Source organism: Megalops cyprinoides, chromosome 1 (assembly GCF_013368585.1).
Source record: "Megalops cyprinoides isolate fMegCyp1 chromosome 1, fMegCyp1.pri, whole genome shotgun sequence".
Lineage (NCBI taxonomy): Eukaryota > Metazoa > Chordata > Actinopteri > Elopiformes > Megalopidae > Megalops > Megalops cyprinoides.
This window is the reverse complement of record NC_050583.1, coordinates 60510169-60536998: the sequence shown is the minus strand read 5'-3', so window position 1 is coordinate 60536998 and position 26830 is coordinate 60510169. Positions and strand designations below refer to the sequence as shown.

General features: G+C 38.5%; 1 protein-coding gene across 1 annotated transcript; it reads right to left on the bottom strand.

Annotated features, from left to right (window-relative positions):
* Positions 1 to 1960: 1960 nt before the first annotated feature.
* LOC118793002 (cilia- and flagella-associated protein 58-like) lies at positions 1961 to 25093 on the bottom strand. The gene is made up of 20 exons (XM_036550965.1): positions 25085 to 25093; positions 24622 to 24903; positions 24324 to 24463; positions 23889 to 24045; positions 21704 to 21898; positions 21139 to 21276; positions 19571 to 19730; positions 18253 to 18335; positions 17581 to 17772; positions 17206 to 17367; positions 16676 to 16822; positions 15496 to 15636; positions 14717 to 14940; positions 13900 to 14011; positions 13466 to 13570; positions 12668 to 12787; positions 10328 to 10461; positions 7854 to 7885; positions 2429 to 2508; positions 1961 to 2008 (listed from the first exon to the last, which is right to left on the bottom strand). The coding sequence occupies exons 1-20, from the start codon at positions 25091 to 25093 to the stop codon at positions 1961 to 1963; spliced, it is 2661 nt and encodes an 886-aa protein (XP_036406858.1).
* Between the last annotated feature and the right edge of the window lie 1737 nt (positions 25094 to 26830).

Sequence of the window (26830 nt, the reverse complement as noted above, 5' to 3'; positions counted from 1 at the left end):
CTGTGGGCGCATGCACAACAACAAGCATATGTTATATGTTATAATATAAGTTAACACGCAAGCTAGATTTGATGTTAAAGTCACATACAATCATCACATTTCATCAGCCAGAGTAAGACCAAACCCACTTCAGCTTTGTTTTGAGAGTTGATTTGAACAGATTTGAGACATTTTAATATTTCATAGTAACCTCTTTACTGTATGTTAAAGAATGCCTTCGTGACTTTATCTTTATGGCAATGATTTGTCCTAAAATGAAGAGATCTTTGCTATTTTTCACCAGAAATGACTCTGGAAAGGTGAGCTGTTCCCATTGTTCCTAATGACCTCTGTGGATGCCTAAACCATACAGACACAGACACTTTGGCCGGTGTTTGTTTTCATGTCTCAACTTTTACCCTGGTACCAGCCTTGCTTTTGTGTTTTATGGTAACAACAATGTGTTGTGGCTTTAAAGGGGATGCTGATTGGCTCCCACTGTGTCAAAATGCCTAGACATTCCTTTCTAGTAGTTTTTCCTCAAATACTAACTGAAACAAAAAGGGCCCTCAACGTGTCAACACCAATCAATGTTTTTTTTTTCCCAGGAAGTACATGTGCAATCTGGTACGTGAATCACAATAGTGTAAGACAAACTACTAGATTCTGATTCGAAAGCCACGTAATGCTTTTGAGCAGTACAAAGAACGGTTTGTGATCTGTCTCAATAATGTATCAAAGGCCAGTTAGGTGAGAGCTGGGTTTCTAACAAGTCTATGCTAGTGGAAGGGCTTCCTTTTTTTCTATTTTCTGTGTGTACCGCTGCTCAGTTTCTGAGTTTCACTGTTTTCTCACTGCTCTGTCAGTCCAGTGTAGAATGACAAAACCTGACAATCTTGTTGAAACTTTTGACCTTTGCCATGCCAAGTACTTAATTGAGCTCAGTTTTGGTACGCAAAAAAACGGAGAAAATCACTGAAGAACTCCAACTTAGGAGTAAATAAAGAAATATAAAAAAAACTTAACTCCTAAATGCTATATGCAGGACGTCTGTATAAAGGCACCGTGACAAACCTTTATCAAAGAATACCTGTGGATAGAATCACATTTTTTTGTTCCTATTCCTTGTGTCCCTAAACAGTTAAATAACAGTTTTTATTTTTATTTTTATGTAATAATTGTGCCATGTTACATCTTTCACCTGGTCTGTGTGTACATTTTCATCTCAGCTAGCTAGCTAACCATGAAATAACTTTGCCTTGAGTCTGAAGGCATGAATTACGTTCATGTCTCTCTCATCACCTCCCGTCGCTTAGCACACTGAAGATGGAAGAGTCAACTTGGTGGTACAGGAGATGACTTAACTTGTTAGTCAGATTTATTAGCCAACATCATATAATAGCTTTTTTCCTAAAGCAAGGCCTACCTCACAATTCTCCTTCATCTTTACATTGGCTGTGACAAGCAGAAGTGCTCCCACTCCGACAACCACAACCTGTAATGGCTGCACTTTTTCCACAATAACAAATGGCCCTCTGTTCCAGATTGTCTTTTCTTGCCTTTTTAAACCAACCAAACATGTGCTAAAGGTTCTGGGTCTTCTCTTGTCCTTTGCTGGAGCTCATTTTAAACTCCTGGGCTCTTGAAAGTATTTTTAAAAATCACTGACCGAGTTGTAAAAAAAATCTGACAGATAGCGAGAAAGATTGTTTTATCGTGTTTTCATGGTAATGTGAATTTTCGTGCCAAAGAAAATAAGGGGAAGGAGTTTCCAGACTGCATTGACAGGTAATGACCTAATACCTTTATAAATAAACAATGAAGTTGTCTGTTAAAGTGTCATTGTCATGTTGTCATTTTATCAACCTCCTCTAATTTTGTAAATAATGGTTAATTTTTCCTTTGGGATTTAGCAAAACCACCATTTCACCACATCAGTGTATTGATATCTTGAATGGTCAAGCAACATCAGTGCTTGCGTTCATTGAAATGTTTCCTTGGGTTTGTTCTTCAGAAATATGGGTTCTCTCTGTGGGGTAGAGAGGGCATGGGGGCAGCATTGTTTTTGTGGCCACTTTTATATAATTCCAGTTTCTCTAACCCTGAGAAGACAGTAGCAAAGTTTGATAGATTCTCAAGCTTCTTAAGTTTCCCCCAGCCAATGAACAAGGCATGCTGCCTCCGTGGACAGTGTAACGGAGTGCGTGTCCGTTACATGGACCTTTGTAAATTTAGCAGAAATATCCGGGGCAAACATACCGTCTCCCAGGTTGCAGGAAAGGACGTTTTACTTCACCGGCTTCTTTGTTTGCCTCCCCCCAAACACAAGGAGAATTTCTAAGTCTTGGACATTTTTTTGTCAATTGCACTTCTTTAGCAGCTAAAGTAAATGAAATGTTTGTGGTTTATGGTGGTGGTGGTGGTGGTGGGGGGGGTGTAAAGGACCTACCTGTTCGTTCAAGGGCACCAGCAAGACAGTCTCCAGCAGCTGAAGGACCCAAGGGCTGGGGGCTGATGGGATTTGTAGGGCTGGGAGAGCACAGGCAAATGGGGCTGGGCAACATGGAATGTGACTCTGGGGGAGTTTCCGGTGGTTGCTTGTTAATATTTTATAATTGAGTTGTATTGTGTTGTAAAGAGGAAAAATACCTATGAAACATTTTAGATGTGGTAGAGTGATGTCTGTATGTCAGGGTCTATTGGTTTATGGCCTTTGTTTAGTTGATTGATTTATTTGATTCTTCTTAGTTTAGTCCAAAAAGGCTGATTTCCTTTAAGAGCAGCATTCAGTCAGTAGGGGAGAGGCTGGCTAAGAGTGCAGTGGTACTGAGAGCAGCGGTTTAATTGATGTATTCTCTTTTTGCCTGCTTAGGTGATTATTGTTTGTATTTTGTTGATTGACAACAATTAGGATCAAGGAAGAGGTGGTGATAATCTGCTCCTCAGCCTGTAGAACTCTTATTTTGTTCCACTTTGTTTACTGTGTTGGTTGTAAAGGATGGGCTCCAGAATCAATGCTGTGCCTGTCCAAGGACAAACACTGTCCATTTAGTTCATTATATGTGTCTCAGTCCAGAGTACCACGGTCTGTTGTTTGGAAAACAAACAAACAAAATGTTGTTGTTAGTGCAATTGTTCGTCCAATGTAAGTGCATGTGTATATGGGCTTTGTTCTGCACGCTATGACAAAGTGTCTGTGTGGTTACCACACTTTTTGCATTCGGCATATCTTGGTAAACATTTCATTTTCAGGAAGGTGTTTTTTCCACAGCTGCCAAAGCATGTGAATATTCCATTAGACACTCAAAGGGGAAAGTATTTCTCCACTCAGAACTGAGATTGAATCTATGTTCAGTGTGGCTGTCGCCTCAGCTCTGCTGCTAAGTGTTTGTTGCTTTTTCTATCACACTCACTGCAACTAGGCTTGCAGAACACAACCTCTGATTCCCTCTGATTCAATCTCCAATCAGTTCTTTCCTGAGTGCCTAGAACAGGCAGTCTTGTGCTAGATTACAGACAGCCGTAATAAACCGTCTGCGCTCCCTGCTTCCAAAAGTTGAAACTGACTTTGTCAAATATGACATTGTATCACCGCGCAGCAAATTGTTGGCCCGCAGTAAAGATGAAGCTCATGGAGTGCGTAAAGCCATCCTCATTTTTAAGTGCCTCACTTTTAAAATTCAGGTCTCTGGGTGACTGAATAACTAACAAAATAGACTCCATTTTCTCAGTGCCCCGTGGGATTATTACCAGCGCAAGCTGGTGTTGGCTTTCCATTTTCATTCATGATTGGAAAGTAAGAACAATGATGAAGACCTACAGCAGAATGCACCACTGGGAGTCTCTTCCTTCATATGCTATATTTTCATTTATTCTTCTTCTGGTACACTCAGATTTTCCTCATTTACATTTCAAATAAGAATATTAATATTAATATCAATTACAATATTTTTTTCCTCTGGTAATGTAGACTAATTGTAGAAATAGGTGCTCACTGGTTTTGTTGACCTATGTGAGCATCTGTAGCTGGATACACTGTCAGATCAGACCTCAGTCAAGTAAATGAAATTCAAAGGCTCAGCCACTGAAATAACGATAACACATGGGGTAAGAATCATTCTCCATGCATTAATATTAGAATAAAGTGTCTATGGATCCTGTGTGAATACAAAAACCAGTTTAGAAAAGACTTCCTGATTTGATAACTTGAAAGTTTGTCTGCAGCTGCAGTGAAGAAACTGCTGAGAAGAAACTGCCAGAGAAGGGACAGAGCACATAGAACATCAGAAGCAAAACATTCGTGAGACAGGCTTTCGTTCTTCTCCTCCTCATCAGGCACACAAGGGGGATGTCTTCCTATGCAGAAAACCAAAACGCAGTCTCTGATAATATGCACTTGTTAGAAGGGCGTGAGAAGGAGACTGCTTCTGGACTGGCTGAAATATTATGAACAGTGTTTTGACCACACTTGCCCCATTCATAGACAACATTGAATACATAATCGTCTTAACTGGCAGTTTTAAAAGGCTTCATATTGTAACTTAAAAAAAAAAAATCTATATCTGTTCATTACAATGACATAAACATTTTTAATTTGAAGACTTGTCAGACCATTTCATAGTGCCCTCCAAAAGTATGTTCACGGTAGAATGGAAAGTATCATTTTTACCATTAACTTAAGGTGTTTGGATCTGAAATGAAAAGATGAAAGTGAAATAAAAGTAGAAACTATCAACTTTTAATGGTCTTCACATGCACATGCATTTTACCATTTTAGAGAAATGGCTGTTTTTGTATTGAGTGCCCCCATTTTCAGGTGTGCAAAAGTAAGGTAAGGAATGACTGACAGACAGGTGTAACTCGTTGCTCAGGTGTTTCCTTTTGCATGGATTGTTCACACATAAAAGGGCAATGGGTGTCTAGCCTTAATTTCAGCCTTAACCTTTTCATCTGTAGAGATTGCATTTAGAGCAAGAAGGCATACACCAGCATGAAAACTAGAGTACTGAGTATGGCAGAAAAAACAGCTAATCTGTAAGAAGAGAACAAAAAAGTCACTAAGAACCATGGCACAGGAAATGGCTATATCGAGTACAGCAGTTTGGAAAGCCCTCAGAAAAAAGAAACTACTGGTGGACTTCACAATGAACAGAACAGGACACCACGGAAAACAACTGCAGCTGACGACAGAAAAATCCTAAGAACTGTGAAGAAAAACTCTAAAACAACAGTCAATGACGTCACCACCAGTCTACAAAGTGCAGGTGTGAAAGTATCTCAATCCACTCTTCGCAGAAGACTTCGACAGCAGAATTATAGAGGGTATACAAACCTCTTATCAGCAGCAAGAATCCAAAGGCTAGATTAGAATTCGCCAAAAAATACAAAAACGAGCCAGAAGAGTTCTGATGTAAAGTTTTATGGACAGATGAGACCAAAATAAACCTTCACCAAAGTGATGTAAAGCCAAAGGTGTGGAGAAAGATAGGCACTGCCCATGATCCAAACCATTCCACCTCATCTGTGAAACATGGAGGAGGTAATGTCATGGCCTGGGCATGTATGGCTGCTTCTGGAACTGGCTCACTCGTCTTTATTGATGATGTAAGAGGTGATGGCAGCAGCAGGATGAATTCAGAAGTGTACAGACGGATTTTGTCTGGCTATGTACAAAGCAGCTCCTCCAATCTCATCGGCCAGTGCTTCATCTTGCAACAACACAGTGACCCCAAACACACTGCCCATGCAACCAAAGCTTTTATCAATGACAAAAACTGGAAAGTTTTTTTAGACTGGCCAAGTCAGTCACCAGATCTAAATCCAACTGAGCATTTTACTTGCTTGAGGAGATGGAAGACAGAGAGCCCCTGTAACATCAACTGAAAGCAGCTGCAGTGAAGGCCTATAAAAACATTTCCAAAAAGATACCATACCATGTAAATGGGTCGCAGACCTCATGCAGTCATTGCATCAAAGGGCTTTGCAACCAAATATTAAACCTTTTACTTTGATTTGTTTTGAAATTCATCTGTTAAATAACTTTTGCACATCTGAAAAAAGGGGACTCAACATTAAAATGGCTCTTTCTATAAAATCATAAAAACGTATGTGCATGTAAATAGCATGAAATAAAAGCTAAAAGCTACTCTCTACTTTGGTCTCATAGTTATTTTTTGATCCAAAATGCAAATGCCTAAAGTGGCAAAAATATCAAATTCCACTCTACCGTTAACATACTTTTGGAGGGCACTGTGTATATATATATACACACAGCTAAACAGAATTATTGTTTGGTGTGTATATATATATATATATATATATATATATATATATTACAACCAATAATTTTGTTTAGCTTCCAGGTACATTAAAAAATGCAGGGCCAATGGTACCTGGAGTAATACCGATAATATTGTTTGCACAAACTGTAGTCTACACTATTGATCAAGAAGGATGATGTTTAGATGTTTGTGGATCAGTGAGGTTGTGATTATCAAATCTTTTTTTTCCAGGCTGCTGTCAGACTCTACCAGAATAAGAAAAATTAGCATGATAGTAGGTATGTTGCTTATGAAATAGACTTGTTTATTTGTAGGGTGCTTAAGATATCCCCTTCTTGCAAATTGCTTTTTTGAAACAAGCCCCAGGGTTCCAAGAGACATTGCAGAATTCCTTTTTCCCCTGAATGAAATGATGACAACATTTGGGTTTAGCAATCCACTCTGGTGGAAATTGTGTGATTCAAACACAGCAGGAAACCAAGACGACAATGATGACCAAATTCATTCATGATCCCCATATGGTTAAAACATTTTGTAAAAATATTGCACAGAAAATATTGACATCTTGTTGAAAGATTGTGAACAAAACATTTTGTATCCCTTTTGCTGATGATTTGAGACCAGCTATGCATCTCAATTATACATCCTAACTACTGGATCTAAAAAGACTAAACTCTCATTATCTTTGCTGTCCTGGCTCAATTCTGCGTTTGCTCACTTGTATATATTATATTTATGCAGCAAATTAAAGGCTATGGTATCTATTATCTTTTTTCATCTTTGTGGCTCCTTCACAAGTCCAACAATATATGTTTTCTATAACTGAATCTCCTATAGAATGCAATGCAAAGTGTTTGACCCAGTCTGACATAATTTTTAAACAGATGCAGATATAATGTAATCCATCATTGCATTCTAACAATAGTTAAATGCAACTCATCTGGAGGTTGTGAAAACATGATAAAACATAAAACACAGAAGTCCATAGATGTCAAGCCTTGATGTCAAACACTCTTTATCACAGGATATTACCATTCTGGGATATGGAATGAATGCTTTCATCATTACAACTGTGTCTTGCCTCCCTGCATATTATCTTGTTCAGTGTAATTGAGGGGATTATTACAGTAATGTGTTACACCACTACCATACAACATATACCTGCCTTCATGTTGTATGATTTGCAGATGGCAGGATATCCAGAACTTTGTTCATATTAAGTATAAATATTTTGTACCTTGAATTAATTAGTTTGCATGAACAATTCCTTATGGTGTAAGCGCTACATTATTCACTCATCATTTTCTTCTTATAGGTGAACCTGACGAATGACACACGTTTCTAATCATTGGAAATGTATTGATATTCTGTGCAGCCTCTGGCTGGCACTCTGCAGTCTATTAATTTAACAAGAAGAGAAACAGTGAGGCTGTTTTGTTTGTTTTTCTTCTACACTAGATGGCACCTTAACATAGAGAACAAGCTTTTTAAAAGACAGGAGCTCCCCCTGCTTAGCACAAAAGCATTTTAATACACTTTAACTCTTAGCAGTTTTCACTCAATTGTACATTTTATGTTTGTTCTATACTGTACCTGATATTGTGCCAATGTTCCTGACCTTTTCCCTTTACTTGTGGCTGCTGCATTTGAAAATCTTCTTTACAGTTATTCTTCGTATTTAAAGTCATTACATTGTAAAGATTGCACACCATTGTTTTCACTTTTATGCAAGATGTTTTTTTGTTTTTTTTTACCTCTGACAAGTTTCATTTCAGTATGACTGAATAACATTCACAAGGTCTCTAGTGATGTGCTAACTTGTGTCATGCTTTGATTTTGAAATTGTTGTTACTGAAGGTCACTTCCACTCTCTTTTCTCAACACAGTCTTTAGGCTGTAACCTGCGTTGAACCTGGATGATTGCAGTGCATCTCTGTAGTGTAAAACAGTACCACTTAATCATTGCTTTTCTGTAAATTTATCACTGATTGACCTTAATTGTGTTTTTCTCTAAAGCGTAACATTTCAGCTCAGTAGCCATGTGGTAAATATTGCTACCACAGACTTACATCCACAAAAACACAAAAAATTATCCTGTAAGAATGATTCAGATACAGACATGATTTTCAGAGTGTTTATTTGATTAGCAATGACAATTGTGCTAGTGTGTGAACGATGCAGGATTATTTTACAGTAAATGGGCAGAACGATTGCTAAAATTGAGAGCACAGGCAGATCACAACATGGCTGTGATGACTGCAGTGCTGGATGTACCCTGGATCACTTTACACGGAGTTCATCATTAACAATAATTGAACTCTGGAGGAACATCAAAGGCAGGAACTGGGGATGAGGAGCGACGCTGGAACATCTGAGGAAGAGTGAAAGGAAAACGATCTTTAAGGAACTGTAGAATAAAAGAACGATTGGCTGAGTTTACGAGTAATGCTGTGGATGTGTATGAACTACCCTCCTGAACTTTCATTACAAAATCCCTTGCACTAAATGGGAACATCTCTGTCCCACATTTTCTGATGTTTGATGATGTTTGGTGATAAATATTAGATGATTTGAGAGAACAGTTGAGCCTAGGACCTAACATCTGGACATTCTAACTTATACATTTTTCATGGGTAACAGCAGCACAGAAGACCTCAGAACAGATTTTGGAAACTCTCTCATTCTCATAAACAAAAGCAGTGCTTTTACATCTTTATTCAACAGTATAACTAAAAATCTGCCCGACAGTCTACCCAGACAATTACTGCATTTCCTCCTGGAAGATGTACTGTGCTCCCTGAAGACAGCACAGGCATTAAACTGACACTGCTCACCCCTGATTTCATCAAGGACACATGGTCATAAAGGAAGCCTCTGAGATTATTTGGGCCCTGCTGACCTGGATGGCCAAAAATGCAGATGCTAATATAAGTGACACGAGGTGGTACCTCAGCTTACATCATTTTGACTTTGCTAGCATTCAGAGGTCCTGGGATAGGCACAGAAATGCAGACACCCAGCTGAGAGACTCTCTGAGGATTTCGGCTGATCCTTCCTCTGGTTCACCGTTGCAGCAGAGGAGTTTGTACGCCGGGGGGCGGAAGAGCCCCGGGTGGAATTTACAGTCCTTTGAGATGGTGTCACCTCTTGGTCCTTGGATGTACCATAGCTAGAAAGCAGCACACAGGGTAATTATTGGTGTCACCTTACCATCAAATCCCTTCACTTGTCTCACTCGTCTGGCATTGAGCACTTTGTGAAAAGACTTGGAAGTTGATTAGTAATGCTTACAAAAACAGGTTGCATTGGAAAGCAATTCTTTTGAATTTCATTTACAGCGCAACCCCAGACTGGAAACTGATTTTGGACTAGTGCAGAAGGAAGACTATGTGGAAGACGCTGAAATGTGTTACTTGATTTTTAGACTGATTTGGTATCGCTGGCAGGCTGCGGAGCAGCCTACTATGAGACAGAGGGAAAGTCTATCAATCAGTCAAGTGCACGGTATTATGCATTGGTGTACAAATATTGTGTCTTTACACTGTCATTTGTGTATTTACTGTACATTACTCAAAATGCCATGTGAATTTCATGCAGATTTAAAGAAGTTACACCAAAGAGTTCACCCCTTACTTTCCCCCAAGAGGAGATTATTATAGTCCTTGGGGTGTGGGAGAGCATGCTTGTTGGAATGCATTACTTCACTGAACAGCCTTGTCTGTCTAAAACAAGTTGCACTACCTGCAATTTAAGTTTAATCTACCATACAATGGTTTCATTAGATCACAACCAATTGATGATGAAATGATGAAAGAAAGGTCTCTAATTATCTGGCTCATTGAATAAGGTTTTCAGAAATTTATTTTTAATCTTGTGCAACCTTAGATTTGAGGAAACACTTTCAGGATGTCAAAGCCCTCTGTCTACTAATTGAACATGTATAAATCCAGTTTAGCTGTTTCAGGAACAAACTCTTCAAACTCTTCAAATTCTTCAAAGTCCCTGTGCACTTCAATCGGGCTAAGTTAAAGCCCCTTAAAAATCATGATTATGACTTAAAATTGTACCTGGACTGGTCCTCTTTGCGCTTCTGAGCAAAGTACTTCTTCTTGACAATTTGAAGCTCATGGTCTAATCTCTCAATCATTTTTTTATGCTCATTTTTATGCACCAGACATGTGCTCAGGTCTGACTGTAGCGTCTGGAAAAATAAGCAAGGGCAGGATAAGGGTTAAGGGCAGGATACCAGAAGAGGTTCTTACTGTGTTGTTTATGATGAACATTTGGCCTCTGTCTTGCAACTCATATCACATCTTCAAACAATTTCATTGCAAAGAGTTTAAGAAAATTTGTAGATGTACAAGGTAGATTTAATGAATGAAAGATTGGCTGCGTTATCATTAAGGATAGGACAGGACATTTAAAATGAGAACATGACTTCCTTCAAGACGAAAACATTAACATATAAATGTATTTTTAGGAAAATGAACACTATAAAGATCCATTTATTATTATCAAAATACACAGGGCAGTACAGGATGGATTTGATGTCAAAAAGGATTTCGCATCTGTAGGCGCAAGTGATGAAAATGACAGCAGTATTGTTGATTTTCAGCTCCAGCTCCCAAAAGTGTTTTTTCAGTCAAACAACAGCTGTGTCTTGTTTTAAATAGTGTCCACATTTTAGTATTAGTTCTCATTCACAATGAGCTTGTTTAGCCAAACCCTAGCCAAAAGTGCCCGGAGCATATGTCTCATTTAACTTGGCAAATGATTATCAGTAAATTAATCCTGGGATGGCTTTTCCTCCTGGCATTAGTAATACATACAGACGGGTGACAAATTAAAGGAATAAATGAGTGGAGAAACATAACGAATGTAGATGCGTCCACACAGGTGTACTGCATGGTACAATTAAGCAATTAACATCCAATCATGCTCTGTGGCATATATAAAAATGCTGAGCAGGCCCAGGTGATCTTGATTTTGGATCAAGATGGCAAGAGGAAAAGATCTAAGTGACTATGAAAGCTAAGAAAGTGCATTAGTGTGATATGTAAGGAAAAACAGAAGAGCAACTCTTCCTTAGGTGACTGAGAAATTGAGAATGTCAATGCAGGACGTGATCAGACTGTGTCAGCAGTCTGTCTGTCGACAGTTACATAGAGAGGGATATTATAGTAGGGTTGCAGTGCATAAACCCCTCATTACAAAGATGAATGCACATTTGAGAGTTCAGTGGTGCAAAAAGCATAGTCTACAGAGATGTGGAAAAAAGTGATATGGCCAGATGAGTCATCCTTCACCATATTCTCGACAAGTGGGTGAGTGCATGTGTGGCGTACACCAAGAGAACGGTACAGGCCTGAATGATTGACCTCTAAAGTGAGTGGGTCTGGTGGCTCTGTTATGCTGTGGGGGGCACTTAGCTGGCATGGCTTGGGTCCACTTGTCCCCTTAGAGGGAACGGTCACTGCAAATCAATCCAGAGTTGTTCTGAGTGATCACCTTTATCCTATGATGAAACATTTCTATCCTGATGGGAGTGGTCTCTTCCGGGATGACAATGCCCCCATCCATAGGGCACGAGGGGTCACTGAATGATTTGATGAGTATGAAAATGATGTGAATCATATGCTATGACCTTCGCAGTCACCAGATTTCAACCCAATTGAACACCTATGGGAGATTTTGCACCGACGTGTTAGACAGTGCTCTCCACTACCATCATCAAAACACCAAATGAGAGATTATCTTTTGGAAGAATGGTGTTCCATCCCTCCAGTAGAGTTCCAGAGACTTGTAGAATCTATGCCAAGGCGAATTGAAGCTGTTCTGGTGACTCGTAGTGGCCCAACACCCTACTAAGACATTTTATGTCGTTTTTTCCTTTAATTTGTCACCTGTCTATATGTGTCACATATAAAGTAATGAGCTGTGGACAGCAGATATCCAAAAATACCTCAGGTGTTTCAATACCTCTCCAGTATATTTATAATTATTTTAAAATAATTTTTTTAAAAATTCAATGTTTTGATCATACCAATGTTACCTAAGGCATCACAAACTCATTTTTTCTTCAATTTTTCTGAACAGAGTATGAGTTGGAACTCAATAAAATTGACACCCAGGGTATAATGCCTGAAATACCACATGTCACTAAAGTTGACATACTTCACTCTGAATGAGCTCTTGATTACATGAGAGAAGTAATTATTAGAGTGAATCACCTATTACAATGAGTCTGAAACAAGTCATGATTTATGGGCCTATAAAATCCCCAGCAGTGCGGTCCTGAAGGAACAGGTGCTGTGCAAAACAACCACTCCTCTCAGTTGCACCACAGCTCTCAGTAATGTTTCTCCATACATGATGAGAGGAAGTGTAAAATAAAAATAAAAATGGACCTTGAGTTCCTTTGTCTTCTCCCTCAGTGTCTGCTGGTAGAGCTGAAGTTGTTCGGTTACCTCCGGACCAGGCTGGCGGGCCACAATGTGCCTCAGTTTCACATAGAACTTCTGCTTCTCCTGTGTCAAAAGGAAAACTTGCTTTTAAAAATTCATTGCTTGTAATATCTAAACTATATACAATATACATAGAGAGAGAGAGAGAGAGAGAGATAGAGAGAGAGAGAGAGAGAATGCAGGAAATGAGCAGATAATGCAAATGCAAAGTGCATCAACCACCACAGCTGAAGCCTCTTTGACGGCTGTGGTGGTTGATGCACTTTGCATTTGCATTATCTGCTCATTTCCTGCATTCTCTCTCTCTCTCTCTCCCTCTCTCTCTCTCTCTCTCTCTCTCTCTCTCCCATGCTGTTTATCACCAACAACACTGATGTGTCATAAAATATCAGGGAACGGGGGAGGTATAATTGATCATTACTTCTCGTAGGTTTTGAAAGCCATTCTGCTAATCCCTTTACCAATTTATATATAATCTACGTGTATTAACAGAATAAGTCTAACAAGTCAGATACCATTTCTGATAGGTATTAGAGCTAGGTTAAGTGGATGCCTTTCCTCTTCAGATGAACAATTTTAACTCTAGGCCCTACATAAAATACATTTTGTAGGGCTGGAGGCTCTCCCATTGATGTCTACAAAGACATGACCCTGGATAGAGTGGTTCACCACTGATACAGAGGGACTGGACTTAAGCAGCCAATGAGACGAGACAGATCAATCTCAAAGCAAAGCGTTTACCTGTAATAAAAGCTCCTTTTCTTCTAACTCCTTATTCTTTATTATCTGACACTTCTGCAAGAAGTGAATCTTCTGGATCAGCTGGAAGGTACTTGGGTCACTGACCTGAGGAAAGTCATTTAAAGGTGTTAATGTAGCTCAGGAGGAAAAATACAAGCACCTGACCTCTAACTATAACTCTGCCATTGCCAGGTATTTTCTCTTCTTGTACTGCAACACTACCAGAACAAAAATAACCTCAGGATGTCCATGTAAATAAATCACTTACTATAGAAAAAAATACATATTACAGCCACACTAGAATCACACATAATGCACAATCATTTCTTTTTTATAGCCTGGTAATTTAGTGGATGATGGATACGTATGAAAAGAAAAGATGACAGGGACTAAAATTACAAGTAAAGATGCTGTATGCCCTGTCAGAATTTTACCTCCAGCCTTCTCCATCTATGTATATTCTTCAGAATTTCAATGTCTTCTTCCAAAGCTCGGCACATTGTCTGTTGTTTAAGGAGTTCCTTTTGTATGTGATTCATCTCACGTCTGACAAAAAAATGAAATTAACATGACTGAGTGAGTGAAAGAGCAAAAGCTATTTTAATGTATTAATATGAATATTACATCTTTATCAAACTAGTAAGTACTGAAATCTGTGCATACCTTTGTACATATCAGCTACACAACTACTGCTCATATCATATTGCAAACATTTAACTACACATAACTCTGATGTTCTTTGAAAATCAATAAAATGCAAATGCTATTTTTATTACACTGCATATAATGCATATTACCTTTTGGATGTTCAAAATAAAGCCAAATGATGCAAATTGTGCCTTACTTTCAGACTGCCTTTGACCTGCTTTTTTCACATTTTGCCATAAAAGCATACAACTTGAAAGCTTGATCTGCTATCTTGTTTATACAATGGTTTGGCAGTCCTCAGAAAAGCACACAGAAAACGTCTTTCAAAGACTAACTTTAAGAATACAAATCCATCTTCTTTAGAAAATTGTAATGCACACCAAGTTATAACTCTACTGAGTTGAAAGAGTCAGAAAGTTGACTTTTCCATATCTTGAAAGAAACAAATGTACTGAAAGCTAAACAAGTTATGTGGATTTTCCTTCCGGTGAAATATGCACATCAAGACAGCAGAATGCTGCATGAGGTGCCCCTCAGATAACGTGTTAACGGGCAACTGGCTCTGTGCCTTCAGTGTGTGGAGGCAAAGGCAGATGTGTTTACCGAAGGTCTTCGACATTAGCCACTTTTTTGGCCACAATGAACTTCTCTTGGCCCCGCTTCTTGATCTCCAGTTTCAACAACCTGATGTTCTCAAGCATCTGGTTATACTGCATCTCTCCCTTAATCATCAAGGACCGTTGTGCCTTCAACTTCTTATACAGGAGCTCCACTTTTGCATTTCGGTCCACCAGCAGCCTGCCCAGAATATCCCGCTCACGAATCACCTTGACAACAAGAACAACAAAGTGTGTCAATGGCAGCTGACAATACGCTTGAAGATCTACACAGCGAGGCTTTTAGAGTACAGATTCAAGACAAGACAAGACAAGAGAATGACAGATTGACAAGACCAAAAGAAGTTTTTTGGTCTGTTTTATGATGGCCCCACCAATGCAGGCAAAAAATCCCCTCCCATTAACGTACTGAAAAACTTTTACAGGAAGACAAAAATACATTTTTTCCCTGCATGAGGGACTGTGCCAGCCCAGGGCCCAAAAGAAACCCCTGGTGGCATACAAGAATTTCTGGGGAAATGTAATTCAGTTCATTTGATCAGTGGCATGCTCATCACTTGTTGATATCTCAGCTCTGCATATCGAACGGTATGTGTCAAGTGAAATACAGAGTCACATTTTTTGTTATGTTTAAGTAGCTGGGAGCTTGCGCTTCTGCTAAAGCTTGGTTTTAAGGAGCCAGGAATGAGAAAATTTGTTATGCTTTCATCCTGGGGAAAACATTATGTTTCTGCAGTTCAGTTAATAATAAACCCTTTCCCTTACCTGATTCAGCTGTTTCCTCTGTCTTTGTCTTTCAGCGTCAGTATCATCTATGATCTTGAGGAGCTTTATCTGCTCTTCCTCCTGATGGTCAATGAGCTGCTTTGTGTCTTGAGCCTGCTGTTTCATATTCTGAAGCTCTTCCTATAGGAAGGAAACACAAATTGGTTTAATATTAATGATAAAGACAAGAAAAAGCGTTGACTTTGCAGACACGCACTGTTTCTTTGAGGATAGAAAATAAGAGATACCACACACAATTATCAATTAAGTATCCACAGGCACATTTACAATGACATGCTATTCTTACGATGAATTCCTGATAAAATACCTTTACTGTTTATTCCTAGATTCATCTATGGTTACAAAAGATTGTTTCTCATTTCATCAAGAGCATGTTCTTACAATTAATGTTGCAAGGGCATGCAAAATAATGCAGTTCGATGAACCATATCAGGGAACCAAACCGAGTGTTAAACCATTTAAACACAAGGAAGCAAGGAAGAAACTAATTATTCATATAGCTTCGAGGTCATTAAGCTTGCCTTGTTTACGATACCTCTCACCTCATCTTAGTTTTCATCTCAGCCAGATACTATATGTCTTTGTAAGATTTTGGTCCAAATCCCTAAACCAGCTCACTCAGTGTAGCACAAGATAGCACAGATCCTCTCACTTAAGGTATGCAAATACCTGTATTCACTTGTCTAGATGGCCTTATTGTAACCACAGTTCTGCTGACAGACTTCAATTGTCACTTTGGCCGCAGCTAGCCGTTGCAGGCATAAAGAAACCGGTGATGGGTGATTGAGAAGTGTTCTTGCTAGGAAAGATAATCTAATTAACAGACCTCCTGTATTTCACCACACGTACTTTATTGTCTATCTTGATCAAAGCTCTGTATCAGTATAAGGAATGATTTCACTGAGTGCTCAGGGCTCATTTTGACTCTGCTGAACTCAGAGTGTGTTGAACACATTTCTGACAACTGCCGTTCCTGTAAATAAAGAAGTCTTTTCCACAAAGATCAGAATTACGCCTTGTTTTTCCTTACACCTTTTTAATGTATACAGTAGTGCAGTTTGGTCTTGTGCAAATATCTGTATTTATGACTGCCAAATTGAGATCTTTACCCCCTGAGTGTCTATACCCCCTGAAGGAATTTAATCCTATGATACACTACCTTAAGTTCCTCATTCTCCTCCTCCACTTCCAGGAATTCTGCAGTTTCCTTTTCCAGAGCAGATTCCTTTCCACTTATCTCCTCTTTCAACTGGTCGGCATCACATTGCATCATCTTCAACTGTGTCTTCACTTCAGTAATGTCAGCCTGTATCAGAAATGAACAACATACTCATGCAACAGAAATAACCGATCACATATGAGAACGTGAGGACTGTAATTCTCCCCTCAGTATGTTGAATGTAAAGCTTGTATAACTGGGCATTTCATGTAGACAAATGTTAAAGACGTGGATGTCGGAAAATGTAATGGTGGAAAGCAATGGTGAGGGAATAAAAAGTGTTCAGAGAGTAACCAAAAAGTAACAATGTCAACACCCACCCAAGTTACCCACTAGGTAATCCATGAAAAAAAAAACAATGGCACTATAAAAAAGCGGAGCACATTACACCACCAGAAAAGATCACTCTTTCAGCTGAATGAAACCACCAGAACAAGCTGGCTGTTAGAGAGCCGAGGATAGAGATGTACCTGAATTTCATTGAGGTGCTTGTTGTGGAGGGTGTTGTCAGATCTCACTGCCTCATAGAGAAGCTGTTGCTGTTTGACTCTTTTCTCCACATCAGCAATCTTCTTTCTGTACTCATAGATCTGAGTTTCTCTCAGTCTGGAATACTCGGTCAGGTGGTGAGTCTGTCATGGGGTTGATGTTTAACATCTGGGTAACATTATATTGATACATTATACATATCAGCATATCTAAACTGGGAAGGGCCTCCTTGCAGTTGAAACACAACTTGTGATAACTCCAAATTTCCCTCCCTACTCAGTTTCTCTTTGCCCAGTAATGCACCATTATCTCAAATTGAATTTGCAATCAAATTTCTACATGGCCTTCTGCCTTGCCTTCTCTGTGATTTCATTGACTTCATTAGCATAGCGGTCTCTCTCTTTCTCCAGCTGACTGATCTTCTTATGTTGTTTTTGAGCTTCCTCCTTGTAGTTTCTGATCTCCTGTTCCAGGCTCTTCTTGGACTGCTCATGGAGCTTCCCCACATTCAGCTGCCTCTTTGTCTCATTGGCAGCTTTGATCACGTTCTGGGTGGATGGCAGAAATGGATACATGGATTAAACAAGAATCAGTATTTGAGGTCAATAAACAAGTTATGCATTTAAGACTATGTATGGCACAGAACATGTGCCTTATAATGCAGCCTTGATTCTAATAAAAAAAAAAAAAAATATAGTCATCCTATATAATAAACAATCACAATAATAAGAGGAGACAAGTTGTTGTTTGCTTTGTTTAATCATAGTAGAATTTAAATAATAACGTACAAAATCAAAATAATTGGAATGCTATTCTTGAAAAATAATATGACATTGCCTCTTTTTTCTGCATGCAAGCATGTGATCCAAAGATCTGCAAGCCAAAAGATATAGCTTCACGACCACACAGTATGACTTTCCATGTATTCCTATCTTTAATCAGCACTGCTATCTGTCCGTACGCTTTGGTTATGTGCTGTATGTGTTATAAAGCTCTATGTAAAAAAGGAGACTGTAACATGAACCTACTGTTTTTAGGATGTCTCTCTCTCGCATCAGTTCCCTTATAGCTTTCTTATCAATCTTCATCTGTTTTTGTGTAGATTCCAGTTCTGCAGAAACATTGTTTAAAGTAAGCCATCAGGATTTTTATTTAAGCATACTCTTCAAACATGAGATTTTCAAACCCGTGGTGCTGCCGCATCAAACCACAATGGATAAATCGCACAAATGAAGAGCCAATTATTTTCAAGTGTGTAGACACAGAAAACCTCTAGATGTCCACAAAACAGAAAAGCGCTAAGCACTATTAAGTGCATCAGTGTCAGCAAGCATGAAGATCAGCATTGCTTTATCAGATGGGTTAACCATGCACTCCCTCACGCAATGGAAGTCTGAGTGGAATACTGAGAGTGAACACCAGCCCTCTTGTCATTTATCCCTCCCTCAGTGAATTTTGGAGACATTTGGTAATAGGACACGGGCTTGTTTTATCGCATTTTAAACTGTCACATAATTTAACAATGCTATTTAATGGGACAGAGAATATTTTCCAGCTCAATTTTCAGATACTTTGTTTAAAGATAGCCATGGCAAATGAAAATACCATATTGGCCTGCATAATTAGGCAGTTCTGATTATAAGGCAACCTCCCTTACCAAACAAGATCATTTTTTTCAAATTAAAAATGCACTCTAGCAAACCAGAAAAATAAGCTTCGTCAATTAAAAGGGACCTTTTTCAGCCCCACAAGAAGCAAGACAGGGACGATCCTTCACTTCAGTGCATTTAATGCAGTGCAGTTAATGCACTTAAAGCTCCACAGTGCAATACAAGGATTTTGTGTTTCTCTTACGGACAACATTAATTACCTAATTAATAATTACCTGAGTAATAATTACCTTCTTTCATTTTTTACAAGAAATACTTTTTATTTTTGTTTTGGCAAAACATGTCAACAATTTTAATGGAAATTTGGATTTCAGACATTATATTGCTGACACCATCCATGGCAAGTGAGGTAATGTGCAAAATAGGCATCAGCCTTGGCGAATGTATTGGAGGACTTGTTTTGACACACACCTCACCTCTCCTCCGCACTGCATGGGGGCAGCAATGTGTGGTGGCGCGGCAAGCTTAAACTCAGTGTTGTATGCATTCTCTACCCATTCCTTTCCCTTTGGCAAATGGCCACCTTCAGCCACACAGGACTGGCATTAGCAATTTTGAGAAGTCTCTGAACATAGGACGAGCTGCATTTTTAAAACTTGTACGTCATGAGAAGAAAATCATGCCTTATACCTGGGCTAACGTAGCACTTTTTTTCAGAATTAATTAAGCTGCTTGCCTCTCTCCAGTGCTGCCATCTGTTTTTTCATCATTTCTCTCTGTTGTTCCATTTCCATTTTCTGGTCCTCCATCTGATGTAATTTCCTCTGACTGGTCTCCCTCATCAGCTCTATTTTGGATATCTCCTCACGTATCTCATCAGCCTCGTCCTCTTTTATCTGGTGGGCATAACAGGTAGGTATTTAGCTTGCTGTGGTAGTTAAACCGCATCCAATTGCTGTACAATTTTCATTATCTCTCTGATAGGAGCTAGAAGCAGCCCTCTCAGTTCTCTGGGGGCTTATTGGAGATAGACAAGTGTTTTGCAGTGGCTTTTGGCTGGAGTTATCTTTTTATAGGAAATTAAAATCTCCTCTGAGTAAGAAGTAAACTACTTAACCAAAATCCCCAAGTATTAGAAATGTCAGTATAATAAAATGATACACACTTTCTGTCAAATGAAAGACAATCTCCCAAGCTTAATGCAATGAGTCACACTTCCTGAAGATACCTCATTATATATCACAAAACATCAACAAAAACAATAACCTTTTTCAAAATTCCGTTTTTCAAGTGAATTAAATTGCACATGTCCCCCCTTGTTGTATCACAATTAATAACAACACCTTTAATTTACACACCACTACAAACTTCCACAATGCTGTTCCTAACCGACAGACTGAAACATGAACTCAGCCCATGTAAATAATAAAATAACAAATTGCTATCTGACCACCATAAAGCACAGAGATATGCATTCTACAATTGCATGCATCAATTATACCATTTTTCCCTTTGTCCTCTTTTAACTACAGCATCCTCAAAAGGCCTTACATCTAAATTGTATGGCCTTGGAGTAAACTTCAAAGACTGAACCAGACAGCAATGACTGGGAAGTCACTTCTTTCCTTAAGGGGAATATTTAAAGTTTGATTGACAGGAATATTTACAATAAGAACAACAAGAATAACTACACAAAGAGAAGCTTTCATATATTCATCACAGTGACCATAAATAAGAACAATGCAGTGCCCTATGTGGTCATGATAGAAACATTAAAAATGTAAGCGTGGCAGCCTCTGAGTCAGATCAGAACACAATGGCCCTAAATAGTGCATAAAAATATTTTCTAGTTACGCTGAATCATTTGTACAATCTTTTTTGGTGTTGGTTAGTTTTACACGAAATACTTGTTCATACAGGCTCTTCTAATGTATCTGAACAGCTTATGTCGGACCTCAACAAATAATATTTAAAAAAAGCCTTCTTTCATTGTTCAGAGTACTTAGACACAAAATATTTATTTAGTTATTTTTACATTGCAAATTCATGATATTGACAACAAGTGATTTGCCTCATGAAATGTCAAATGATTCTTAATGCAGTTCTACCGCCATCACAAGTTAAATGTATTATTCATTTAAAAAGCCTATAGAGATTAAGGACGTAATAACATTAACCTTCTTTTTCTCTGGGCTGTGTCAATATGTGACTTGTTAGCTTTATCCACGGTAGGGACGTCTTGTATCTTATATCTGCATATCATCATCACCATTTCTCATTTGGGAACAGATGTTCATATGTTACCTTTAGCTCCGACGCCCTTTGCTGATTCTCCAAGGTGAGCTGCTCTACACTCTCAGCAGTGTACTCCTTCTCATGCTGCAGTTTTGCATTCTTGGTTTTCAGCTTCTCTAGTTCCATTGCGACCTTCTCAGTGAGGACCTGTAAGGTCACAAGCATGAGTACAAAGCAGTGATGAGATGCTTCATGTGTTAATGTATGTGTCTAGATGTACGTGTGAGTTTGTGTGTATTGTTGGCTCTTAGAGAAAGCTGGACTGAAAAAAAATTACATTCATGCACAAGCAAGCAGAAATCAATGTACACTAATTAAATGATTTTGATACTTTGAACAGGAGTTGTTCATCTTTTTATCATCAAAAAAAAAAATGCCACAACTCCTGTGAAATATCAAAACGTGATGGTTATTTCCCTGCTTACAACCTGAACTGCAATACACAGGCTGATTCCTGTATGGGTGCATGCCTCTGCTTCTAGCACTACCAGTGGCTGGGGTACCCTGCTCTCCCAGACTGTGACAAAGCCACCTAAACAGGCATGGTCTCAGAATACTGCCACAGTCAGCTCACCCTCTGCTCTTGCAGGTGTTTTTCCAGCTTCTGCTGCCGGTCCTTGCTCTTTTGGTTCTGCTTAGTCAGAACTTTGATTTTTGACTGCTTGGCATCCAGCTCTGAGTGCAGCTGCTCAAGGTCACTCTCTGCCTTCTCCTTTCTCAGTGTCTCACGAGAAACCTCGTCCTGGGCCACCTGCATCTCCTGCTGAAGCTTTAGTGCCAAACAGGCAAACAGTGAGTCACAGGAGTAAAAGCCAGTGTGCACATTGCTGCTAGATCAGTGAGACTGAACCACAGACAATTTACATGCCTCTGCAATGGCTAGCCAGCCCACACTTCACCAGGATTGACAAGGCTGTTCTAGACTTTCCACAGGATTCATGCTCAGCGCATAATGGAAAATAAGAAAGGAAAATGAGTGAAAAAAAGATTTTTGAAATACCTTGATACAAATTTTGTCTCCAAGAGAAAGCATTTTTTTTAAAAATGGTTTACTATTTTACGTGAGCAATCCTGTAAAGCTACGTAACATTATTGTATCATTGGTGTTGATAACGCTACGGTCGCGGGTTTTGGTCCGCATATGGGCTACCATCTAAAATGAACATCTTTAAGGGTCCACTGGACAAGCATAGGATAAGCACCAGTTCAATTCAGTTCATTGTGCTCCATGCAGTTCATTATCCTTCTCTGCATTTCAGAAGATGCCTTCATACTCTATGTTAGCCCAGCACACAGTTTTTACTGGTGCATTAGACTAAGCTACCCTGCATACAAATGTTAAGACTTAATTTGACTCAGGTGGCATTCCATGTCTAAGAGGATGAACTGCACAAAATCTTTTAATACAGAAGTAATATCTCTGGCATTTATGAATACATTACCTTGAAGTATTGTTTAACATATTAAATATAAGTATAAATATTTTATGTGTCACAAGTGTATTCTTTCCCACTATCTAATGAAGTCTGAAAGTTTTCTTTGAAGAGCTGACATAGCACAACTGGTTCAGGCTACCTGCCTCTTTATGTGCTAAATGTGGTGCTGTGACAACCTGCTGATTACAACCAATGCTTTATTCCCCATGACCGTCCTTTAACGAAGCATGTAAGAGAAGCAGACTACACTCCATCATTTCAGGTAATTAACACACTAGGAAATGATAACCATTCATATGACTTTACTAAATGTGTTTACCAATTTTGAAATTTGAGAATCTGACATTGCTATTGTGAAAACAGTACAGGACTGAGAATGTTAGACAAAGGCTACACATAACACCACTGTTAGATAATGACAATTTAGCAATGATCTGGCCTGCCAGGTGTATTCTGAAGTACAGTTTGGCTTCTGTGTTTTAGGCAAACACACTAGTTTGAAAAGAAAGACTGTGATATAGGTAGTTTGGCACATGTTAGCGTGTTAATACATGTAGTACACATACCTAGGCCAGCTACATTAACTACAGAAAAATGTCACTGTGACTTGGATTTAACTGGAGTTAAATAAGGATCTTAAGTGAAGGCATATTTCTCTACTCTACATCATTTCTGTGCTTCCCATATTTTGAGCTCAGTAACATACGTAAATAGTTACTGTACTTGACTGTTGTAGTAGCTACTATGATGAAAATGCTATTTAGAAAATGCCTTCAGTAGCTACCACATTAGTGAGGCAAAACGTAGCCTGCAAGTTTACCAGTGAATTTCTAATAAAAACATGACCTCTGTGTGGTTTGGGTTAATGTCCAAACATGAAAGCCTAAACGGCACAAAATTATAGGCTTAAAATAATACTTATCAACAGTATGGCACACAATGCTGTAAGTGAGGCTGGAATTCTATGTATGAAACCAAAAAACATAAACATCTAATATTTTACCATGTTTCATGTACATACTACAAACTGTACTACTTATAAGTAATTATTTGTTATGCAAACATTTTTTCTGTCACTTGTCACATCAAGTACCAGTTTAATGTAACCAGTATTTTCAGTTCAGCAATTACACATTTTCAGATTTTTTTTTTCTTCAATGAAGTAAGTCAGATAAAGATATTGAATAAATAACCCGAATCCAAGCTTTAAAAGTTATCTGATGTTGACTGCATGTTTTTATTATTATTTTAAAAGTACTTTATTCATAATGACAGCAATACAAATCAATAGAACTGTGTGAAAGTTCCATAAATTTGGGATACCTGTAATATATTCTCCATGGCCTTTTCCTGTAGGACTTCCAGCTCTTGTTGCGTAGTGGTGGCGTTTGTAAGATTGTCCCTTATGTTCACCACCTCAGTCAGGAGGTCATCTCGTTCCTGTGTTAGCTCATCACTGGTTTTCAGCAGATCATCCAAACTAAAGAGTAAATAGCCAAACCATAAAGCTCCTCTGTTCAGTCTGATCAAAAAGCATTAAATGATATGAGGCTGCTGTCCAACGTTTTTGTTTACATGAGTAACAAGCCTGTGTTCAATGGTACAGGATATGTTGAAGATGAAACACTTAATTGCCATATATAAGTTATTAGTATGAGTATTTAATTGCTAAATTTTAGATGGTTAATAACCCAGTTCCTACTATATGTCATCATTATTCAATATCCAGCTGCGTATGAAAGACATAACATCACTCACTTGAACATCTGACCCATAGCTCCTTGTCTGAGAAGCTCTGTCAGGGTTTTAATTTCATGCTCCAAATTTTCAATTGTCTCCCTCGTATCCGCCTCTTTACCACGAGCTATATCCGCTCTTCGCCAAGTGTCATTCACTTCCTAGAATTAAACCGCGAAATAAACAGATTGTGAAAAATATTTTTTAAAGTCCGCATGCTTGAACATCGGCCTATTATGTAGGACCGCAAACTCAGGCTGTCGTGTTTTTAACCAGCCAGTCTGTATTCTTAGCAGCACTAAAACATACTGAAGGCTACCTTCTTCAAGATTATGGCAGTGTTTTTATCGTCTCCGACCAACTTTTGAGCAGTATCCAGCTTGACTGAGTTGGATACTGTCACTGCTTTAAACTCCACGCATTTCATCAAGATCCCCCTCTCATTGTCTTTGGACTTCTGCAGGGCTTTGACAAGATTTCCATATTCGTTCCGGTACGTCTCCAGGTCTTCATCGCCTTCTAGTTCATTAAGAAGTTTCTGGGCAATATCGCCAAACGCCTCAGTTGTGTTTTCTTCAGCTCTTGACTGAAGAGAATTTTCCTGAAATTAATAATAATAAAAAAAATACGTTACTCTATCCAATTGTCATATTCTGAATTTAGAACATTTTCTGAAAAGGTAGGTATGATGGACTAGCGATAAAGACAACAACAACAAAAGTCTTTTCACCTAGCTAAATCTGTACGTTTTTTATGGTCGATATCTGGCACTGTAAACATACCTCCGTCATCTTTCTGTTCTGGTTTCCCGTGGATTAAAACCCGAAAAACTCGCTTTAATCGTTTTTTATGCCACCGGAAAGCATCCCACTTTGAAGTGAAAGGCGTAATAAACAATTATTTGACTTCACAGTCTTGATGGAACAAAGACAAGATGGTGGCGTTCTGGTCAAATGATATGCTTTTAAATAAAATTCCAAAGTTTTGTGACGAGAAAGAAGCCGAGAAAGCGTTTGGAACCTTTGTGAGTTCTAGAATGTCTCGTATCTGGTATCCATGCTACAAAGGATTTCAGGTGCCTGCAATATCAAAAGTACATCAGTTACATAGATTAAAAAGTAAATTAATAAATACATTCTATATAATTCATGCTCTACTGAATAAATTGAATTGAGCTTTATGTGGCCATTATGTGCAATTCAGTGCTGTATTGTTCAGCTTTTAACAGAATTATGTAACATAAATGCATAACTAAAAAAAAAAAATGCTATCCATGCCACCAGTGAAGATTACCCAGTGCCATAGCACAACCGTAATCCTTCCAAGGGCCATAGGTATTGACCATTTTGGTCAATACCTATACTTGGTGTACTATGATCTTGCTTTCTATTTATTATTTGCTTTTAACAGTTTTACTACAAATATCTACTATTTTCTCTATCCTACTCTAATAATAATAATAATAATAATAATAATAATAATAATAATAATAATAATACTGCCTCCTTTTGCTATGTACTCCACCTAATCATAGGTCGTAATTATCTAGCTGACCCATTTTTGTGTATTCTGATTTTCAAACTTGCTACATCTGTTTTATTTGTATCTGTTACATATTTGTACAATCTGGTTTGCTTCATCTCTGTTTAACTCCCTTAGGAAGGTATGATGCTAAAATGTGTCAATTTTTTACCGTTCATGTATAACCTGCCAATAACAACCTGTAATAATGGCATTTTAACTTTAAAAATGTTTTAAAAGAATAATGTGTCTTTTTAATCGCTATCTATCTGATTACTCTGATTCTATTGCTAAGCTAAGTAGCACAATTATTATCTGCATGCTATATTTACTTACAAATTCACCAACAGGTATGCCACCTTTAGTTTGGAGCATCTAATCTTTTAATTTTCTTCACCTCCAGGATCAATTAATCAGTCAACCTTCATATGTTTCGCGTCACTATTTGAAGGGGGCATCTACATCCATAGGCATCATTTACTCTGGGGACATGTCCCCACCACTTTTTGTCGTGGCCCATTTCGTCCCCACCACTTTTTGAAAGCCTTTAGTAGTTGGTGTGAACACGTCGAAACCAACTGTTTCAAAACAAACTGACGCCCGTGTCTACATCTCTGATACCCCTGCTACTTGCCATTACTCAAATCTATAATCCTGTTGCTTGGTAAATCACACCATGTACACCACTTGTGAAGCAATGAACAATGACAAAATATTCAGCTTTAGATTCCACTTTTCCAACTTTTAGATTGACATTTATTTGAAAAGGTCTTCTGAAATATTTTTAAACTTCTGCAACAGATGACACGAAATTCTGCAAGAAAATGAACTCATTTCTCATTTTGTATTTTAAAGAACTGCTCACCCTATTCATAGTGAAAAAATACCCTGGATCAGGAAATGGACATTACTAACCATAGACTTAAATACCCAGACACCACAGAGAAGACATAATTATCTATATGTAATTAGTTGCTGGCCTGTGGAGCTGCATTAGGTGGCCATGC

Excerpts from the sequence above, each read along its gene's own strand:
- LOC118793002 (XM_036550965.1), bottom strand. Across the intron at positions 14,012-14,716 it reads GCTAATGTCGAAGACCTTCG|ACGTGAGATGAATCACATAC; the intron begins GTAAACACATCT and ends TTTTTTTGTCAG. Across the intron at positions 10,462-12,667 it reads AGAAGACAAAGGAACTCAAG|ACGCTACAGTCAGACCTGAG; the intron begins GTCCATTTTTAT and ends TTATTTTTCCAG.